General features: G+C 32.6%; 1 protein-coding gene and 1 non-coding gene across 14 annotated transcripts; both read right to left on the reverse strand.

Moving 5' to 3' along the window:
* Window positions 1–1,211: 1,211 nt before the first annotated feature.
* On the reverse strand, window positions 1,212–6,871 carry LOC114277987 (putative E3 ubiquitin-protein ligase RHB1A). 13 transcript variants are annotated; one of them, XM_082916996.1, is made up of 7 exons: window positions 6,614–6,732; window positions 6,049–6,106; window positions 5,648–5,765; window positions 4,339–4,488; window positions 2,620–2,998; window positions 2,416–2,525; window positions 1,212–1,765 (listed from the first exon to the last, which is right to left on the reverse strand). In XM_082916996.1, exons 4-7 carry the CDS (start codon window positions 4,399–4,401, stop codon window positions 1,742–1,744), a joined length of 576 nt encoding a protein of 191 aa, XP_082773122.1. In that variant the 5' UTR covers window positions 4,402–4,488; window positions 5,648–5,765; window positions 6,049–6,106; window positions 6,614–6,732; the 3' UTR covers window positions 1,212–1,741. The 13 variants fall into 13 exon arrangements, with proteins under 13 accessions (XP_082773122.1, XP_082773121.1, XP_082773127.1 ...); XM_082916995.1 differs by lacking the exon at window positions 6,049–6,106 and having other exon boundaries at window positions 6,614–6,743; XM_082917001.1 differs by lacking the exon at window positions 6,049–6,106 and having other exon boundaries at window positions 5,735–5,765.
* On the reverse strand, window positions 6,861–6,934 carry TRNAV-AAC (transfer RNA valine (anticodon AAC)). Its single transcript has one exon. It is a non-coding gene; the product is annotated as a tRNA-Val (tRNA).
* Between the last annotated feature and the right edge of the window lie 970 nt (window positions 6,935–7,904).

Here is a 7,904-nt window from a genome sequence, read left to right on the forward strand (position 1 = left end):
TTTTTTTTGAGATTGTAGGATTGATTACAAGAAATGGACAGGATAAGGTTTTTAGGAGAGGAAAGATTAGAATTTGCATTCAGTGGTCACGAGAACCTTCCAACAAACTTTTGTACTATAGTTTGTTATGAAGAATTAATATCTATATTACAAAAGTCTAAATCTAAAGTTAAAAGGTAATATAATTTAAAGATAAACTATTAATAGGTCCTAATAGTTAAATTTAATTCACATTAAGTCCTATTAAAAATAAATCTTAATAAAATTATCGTTAAAAATAATTTTTTGTGATGATTTTTTACATGTCACGAAAAATTAACAATTAATGACTTTGTTTTGTTACGATTTTTATAAGTTGTTATTAAAACTTACAATTAGTGACATTTTTTTGTAATGATTTTTTCAAACTATCGCTAAAAATTAAAAATTAATAACAATTTTTTGTGACAATTTTTTAAAACTATCGCTAAAACTTATAATTAGTGACGTTTTTTGTAACAATTTTCAAATTGTCGCTGAAAATTAATAATTAGTAATTTAATAATGTTTGATAAAAAAATGTCATTAATTCTCACCGGACCTATTAGACAATAAATTCACCTATTAGAATAAGCCTCCCTAATATTCAATGTATGTAATGTCATTCTTTTTGTATTTAATTTACAGAATAAGAAGCCTAATATTTTTTAGAAAAATAAATAAATAGACATGTTTAGTATAATGAAATTTTGTTTAGTACGCAAGGAGAGGAGAGAAGTAACATTTATTTAAGTAATTATTTTTTAAAATAACTCACTTTTAGGAAACATTCCAATTTTTTTGAACTATTTTTGCTTAAAGATGAAGAGAACATGAAAACAATGGGTTTTCAACTTTCTTTTATTTTGGCTCAAAAAACATAAAAAATGAAAACACAATTAAACTAGGCTCTTCCGACCCTAACCAAGGCAGTAGATCTAATCTAGCCAACCTAACCCTAACTTTGATACCATCTTAGACACGCGATTTAACCCTCGCTGAAAGTATTGTCCGCTATGATCCAACCCAAACAGTTAGCCTCACAATTGTCCCTTTGGGCTCTAAGCCAAAAAGCACCTCCACAATAAATGTCCTGTGCCATCTTATAAGTCTATTCTAAACATCATCGGCAACTACTATGGGATGCCAACACAAACAAATGTGCAATTCTATGCAAAAAGCGCAAACAAACAAACCCATGCAACATACATGTGGATTGAAGAGAAAATGAGAATCTGTACAAGAGGAAATGAAAGTATAAATCACAACAACATAGAGGGTAGAGCTAGCCATCATTTCTTCATGCGGAGTGCATTTAGCTCCCTTAAAACAAGTTGGGAGATTCTTCAACTTTGACATGTCAATCCATCTCAGAACCAAAAATTATTCAGTGGTGACATTCAGTGCTGTGTCACCGTGTGTGGCATTGCTACCGTCCATTGGATAATTATTCAGGGGATGGTGGGACGTAGATTCCACACATTGCACTGAATAATTTCTCGCTCAAGGTTCAAAGTTCAAACAGCAGGGGGATTGAATCACAGAAAGAAATGACCTTAATATACACAGCCAAACTAAAATTAAAAAAAGAAAGAAAAAAGAAAGATGAATTTTAAGATCATTGGCCATAACCATTTACATACATCCACGTGTTTGCCTTCTCTGAGTTGGCGAGCTGGCAAGCTTGTATGCCGAATAGCCAATAGGCTCCGAATTGAAAGTCTTAGATAGCTTCAAATATCATTTCCTGTAATATAGAGCAGCAAAATATTTCAGTTGGTGTAATAAATGTTTAAAATGGCGGAGACAAGACCTATTAATGTGTTTTGGTCCCTAAACAGTTAGCCCCCCATCAACTCTTAAATGAACATGTCCAGGTACTAAGATATAGGAAGCACGGGCACTCTAAAATGGATGCTGTGTCCGATACATATTGGATACCAATATGGTGTAGACATGCATATCCACATGTCAGACGCACCACATGACATGTCAATTTTTCTTTTTGGACACGTAAAGAACACTTCATGGACATGCGTGTCGTGTGTCTAGACACAACTCAAGACACTTTTGTAGGTTTTTCTTTATTATTTTAGAAAGTTGATTTGGGGTGAAATATATGAAAACAAAAAGGGGGGAAGTGAGAAAAAAAAAAAAAATACACTCATATATATTGATGCCTCTCCAATCTATGTGCCACAAATTTATATTCATATACAAAGCAAATAATAATTTTTTTTTTTTTCTCTGTATTCCCGCTTGTCCATATTTTAATTTTTTGAAAATCACTTTCCTGTGGCTGTACCTGTATCCAGTGCCTATGATTAATATCACCACAATAAAAGCAAGGAATTCACATCCAATCATTGCAATAATGGAATATAGCATAAGGCAAACCTGGTTGCATATGGGACAGGTGTCACTTCTTTCCATCCACTCAAGAATGCATGAAAGGTGAAAATCATGATTACATTTGGTGATAATCTTTGGATTCTCTGCATCATATTCTGCAGATGAAGATGCAAAATGAAACAGTTAGTTATATATAAAATAAATAAATAAACAAATAAATTGTCTACTAAAACTCTGCCAGTAGTGCACCTTCAAGACAAGTGGGACAAACATCCTCTTCTTCTGTTGCTGATACATTAAGATCACTTGATTTTACAAGTTCAAATTCAAACTTCTTCGGGGAGTCAAGAAATTTGCTAGTGTCAGTTTTACAATCCGACTCCTTAAGATCCACGCATGTTGAAAAATTTGCAAAGCCACTGTCACTAATGGTTTCTCCAAGGGACTCTGAATCTGTTGATTGTGGACATCCGAAAACCACGTCGTATGGAATAGGTGCAGGAGGTGGTCGGTAAGTGTCAGGGGTTGACATATCCAAATTCAAATCAACCAAGAATCCTGAAGTGAATACTGTGGCTGCACTGTCATGGGACGTGAAGGACTCATGATCATCGAAAACTGGAGGACACTGCAAAAAGGAGCAAGAAAGTTCAGAACCGATAAGTGGATACAAAAGAAAACCCCATGCAAATTGCAATAACAATACCCCTTTCTACATTAAAATCAACCAGTTGACAGACTTCCACTCAAACAAACTTTCCTAACTATAATGTCGCGTGATTTGACAATGATGCCAAAACAATGATACTACAAACAATGAAAGTCTGCTTCAACGAAGAGGAAGGAAGAAAGAAAGAGCTTGGTGAGGTTTATGACATACTGAAAGACGTAAGGAGGAGAAGCACAGTTGATGGAGAAGAATTCATAAGGCGTGCCGAGCTTGTGCCTGTGCCCATTATTAAATGGTTGGCAGCTAATTGGTAAAATGGCTGTGAACTTGTTGGTTTCGAAGATAATAAATAAAAAAACTGGACTTGCAAAGTGACAAAATGAAAGAATAATGAGACAATAACATACTACCACCTATGATCACAAACCTTTTGTGATACTCACAAGTCCCACTGAACACTTCCACTCAAACAGGAGTAGGACTGAAAAGTCACAAACCATGGATTTTTAGCAACACTAGTAAAAGGAACAACGAATTTGACACTTCATATATTTCACAAATCCACTGGTGATAAAAGAGCTTTTATTAGGGGTAATTATCAAGGAATTTGACAACTGAGATGATCAATAAACAAAATTTTAGTTATGTAAATCCAAAAATAAATTACTATTTCTCAAAAATCCAAATGTCCATTACAAATGCATCTATTACCAAATACTTGACTTGTAGCCTGACAGAGTGATAAGGAAATCCAGTGGTTATATTGGCGAAACCAAAAATACATCTAGAAGATGGCTTGCTCAAATTATTTTTATACAGACAAATCTCACATAAAAAAGACATCTAGAAAATGGCTTGACTGGAGATGGTAGGGTCCGCTTAGCCCACGCACTGCCACTAACATTACATGTAAGTATGTATTGTTGTATAATTGCTATAAAATGAGTGAAATTTTCTTTTGATATTGTATGTTACAAATAACACCATTTTATTTCACAACAGAATAAAAATATAAAAAAATATGACCCTTTTTTGCAGAGTTTGTGTACCCTAAATTTGAGATTGGAAATGCACCCACACCCAAACATCGGTACTTGAGTCCTTGAATAAACAAGACATAGAGAGATCGCACTAAATGGTGGCATCCTATTTAAGCAAGCATGACCCAAGAGGCCATCAATCTCAAATAAAATGTTTGCAAAAATGCTACACCAAGCCATATTTTGAAAAGAAGAGTAGATGATAAAAATGATTGGCAGTATGCCAGCATGTAAAGGGTGATGGAAGAAATTACTGACATAGTAATATACTGGTGTTCCATGCAACTGAGGTTTTCTGGAAGAACAACAGCAACCCCCCATTCTTGCAATATTTTATGTCATCCACTCAAATCCTTTAGTGCATCAGACGTCGCATCCTGTTCTTTGGCATGGTAGGAGAGTCACATTCTAGAAAGACAATATGAACCATATGTTACCGATTTAAACAGCCAACGAAGTTAATGGATGCTGAAACAAAAACTGTAATGCATGCTTTAAGAAGCATGAATATAGAAATTAGCTTACAGCATTCAATAAATCAGTAAAAACCAACATAAAATTTACATGGGATCAACCCTAAGAAAGAGAAGTAGTAGTAAGCAACTACAAGTAGTTGTTGCACATGTTTTGATAACAAATTAGTACAACAATGAAACATCATCAATGTTTTACTTTCTGCCAAGCAGGCAAAATCTAGATCAGGTGACAGTATCACCTTTCATCTTTTGGCTCTAACTTCTAAAGCATAACAAATAACAATCTTATGCATTTCTCTTACCTAAATTTATTATCACTGGCATGTGAGCCAGCATATTTGATTCGAAGCACCCAAGCTACCTTTTTCATATGAAAGAGTTACATAATCATCAGTATAAACTAGATTTTAAAAAATAAGTTCATGATGCTTTCCGTTTACAATGTCCAATGACAGTCCTTTGCATTATCACCTAAGTAAGTGATGCCATTCATGCATCAGATAGATTCCATAATTGATGGAACAGCCAACTAAATATACACCCTGGGTGAGCTCATTGCACTATAAGAACTAAAATACTTTTTAGTGGATTTTGTGCCTTCCTTATTTATGACATAATTATCCTTTGGTTTATCAAAGTACTTTTTACCATATAAACTTGCATAAAAATTAGAATTTGAAACAAGTTTGAATAGATCATAAGTCATGACTTGATACATTGTCAAACGACCATGAATCAGAGAATGAAAGTGGCCAAGATGTATCCACTACAACATCACTTACAAGTGAACTCTACAAGAATTCTAAACATGCTTGTATGGTTAAAATTCTAAACATCGTTTAGGATGTAGAACAAGATTCTATAGTTTTTATGTTTTCAATATTATTAATTGAATGAATGAATTACGCATGCTTCTAGGCTTAATTATAATAAACTAAACCTAATAATTCTAGAATATTTATAAAAATTATAAGAATCCTAATCAAATAATATATTAAAAGTACTAAAACTAAAAAATAAAAATTTCTAAAGTCTTGTCCTACATCACTTATGCAATTGAACAATTAGAACAGTATAGAAAGACATTATACCCCTTTAATTCAAGCCAAAGAGGAGAAGGGGAGTATGTATATCAATTCATGACAACAAACCCAAATGAAAACACAGTCCACAAAGACCTAAGCAACAAGAACACCAATCATTTCAAATCTGAAAAGAAGAACAAGAGGAGTATATCAATTGAAGACACAGACCCAATTGAAAACACAATCCACACAAACCTAAGCAACAAGAATATCAATCATTTAACATGGCAGGAATTACACCCCCCCCCACACACACATATACATATATCATATATGTATCAATAATTGGACCAGAAATACGAATCTAATTACATGAGCTATAGGCTACAATTATCAGCTGACTAAGGAGATTTATACTACTTTACAGAAGCACACAAATAACCAATTCAAGTCTAAAGAGAACAAACCCAATTGAAAACACAGTCCAAACAGACCCAAGCAAGAAGAACATCAAACACTTCAAGTCTGAAAAAGGAGAACAACAGGAGTATATCAATTGAAGACAACAAACCCAATTCAAAACACAGTCCACACAGACATAAGCAACACAAACATCAATCATTTCACAGAGCAGGAATTACAACACATGCGCGCTCTCTCTCTCTCTCTCTCTCACACACACACACACATACATATATATCAACAATTAGATTTTTACATGAGATATAGGCCATAATATCAGTTGACTGAGGGATTCATACTACTTTACAGAAACAAATGAACAAGTAATTCAAGTCTAATAAACCCAAATGAAAACACAGTCCAGACCTAAGCAACAAGAACATCAAACATTTCAAGTCTGAAAAGAAAGAACAAGAGGACTATATCAATTGAAGACAACAAACCCAGTTCAAAATACAGTCCACAAACACCTAAGCAACAAGAACATCAATCATTTCACAGGAATTACCACACATACATGTATACATACAAACCCATATACTTATATGTATATATATCAGCAAGATTTACCTATAGATTCTTCTTCATAGTGGGTGGCTGCTGTGTAGTGATATTGTGCGAGGCTGTGTGAGAAGAAGAGGAAAGGGTTTTGGGGTACTTTCGTGTCTGCTTTTGGGACTCTTCTTTTTGGATCTTTATTGAAAATTCAGTTGCTTTATAGATATTTTATTTTATATTTTAGAAAAAAATAAAGAAAAAAATTTTGAGAGCTTATCAGTCAAGCAAGATAAGCTATTAAAAAGCGGAACTGCGAAAATGGCGTCGCCCGGGTTCGAACCGGAGACCTTCAGTGTGTTAGACTGACGTGATAACCAACTACACCACGACACCTTCTTGATCTTACTACCACGTAATCAATTAGATAACCAACTACACTAAATTAAGACAACTTACACCACTAGCATTTGTTTATTATTATTATTTATTTATTTATTTTTGTTGATCGGGAACCCAACGCCTGAACCCATTTATGACCCAATCTTACAAATCAATCTGAAGAGGGATATCGAGAAACCCAATCCTCACTCCTTTAATTTTAATAGAGTAATGTTATATGTATTAATTAGTATACTAATTAGTGTAATAATTGACGATGTGACATAATTTAAGATATTTTTAGTATTTGTAATTTATATAATGAATGGAATCAATAATAAGGTCATAACTAATGTTGGTATGACATAATTTAAGATATCTTTTGTATTTGTATTTTATATAATGAGTGAGATCAATAATAAAATCATAATTAGTGTTAATATACTAGTTAATATATTAATTGGTGTATGTAGCACCACTCATTTCAATAAGGAGGTTACGTCTAGCATTTTCAATATATTGTAAACACCCATTAATATTTGGAAGTTATATTGTTTGTACCTCAATCAATGTTCAAATGTTATTGAAGTTAATATTAAGATAAATTATATCGGTCTTTCTCGATATTTAAAAAAAATATAATAAATTTTATAATCTTACATAATTATACAAAAAATTTTCTAGTAAGGTTAATATAGATGATACGAAAATACAAAGATATATAAGATAAGATATACATTTCAATGTAAAATATATTACAATATTATTTTTTTTATTCATATAACTAACAAATTTCTAATGAAATAAGACCAAATATTATATACATTAAAATATTAATAATGTAATTATATTAAACTTATAGGACTTATTGTGTTTTCTTTAAATTTCAAAAGAAATCAAAATAATTTATCTTGAATATTTCTAATGAAATTATTTATACAACTTTCAAATGGCAAGGGTGTCCATGATGAATTTGAAATGTCAA

Source organism: Camellia sinensis, chromosome 2 (genome assembly GCF_055761805.1).
Source record: "Camellia sinensis isolate YWXY chromosome 2, ASM5576180v1, whole genome shotgun sequence".
NCBI classification, from domain to species: Eukaryota; Viridiplantae; Streptophyta; class Magnoliopsida; order Ericales; family Theaceae; genus Camellia; species Camellia sinensis.

Excerpts from the sequence above, each read along its gene's own strand:
- LOC114277987 (XM_028219950.2), bottom strand. The coding sequence starts at position 4,401 with ATGGGGGGTTGCTGTTGTTCTTCCAGAAAACCTCAGTTGCATGGAACA. Across the intron at positions 2,526-2,619 it reads TTGTCCCACTTGTCTTGAAG|AATATGATGCAGAGAATCCA; the intron begins GTGCACTACTGG and ends CTTCATCTGCAG. Across the intron at positions 1,766-2,415 it reads CCTGTCCCATATGCAACCAG|GAAATGATATTTGAAGCTAT; the intron begins GTTTGCCTTATG and ends TCTATATTACAG.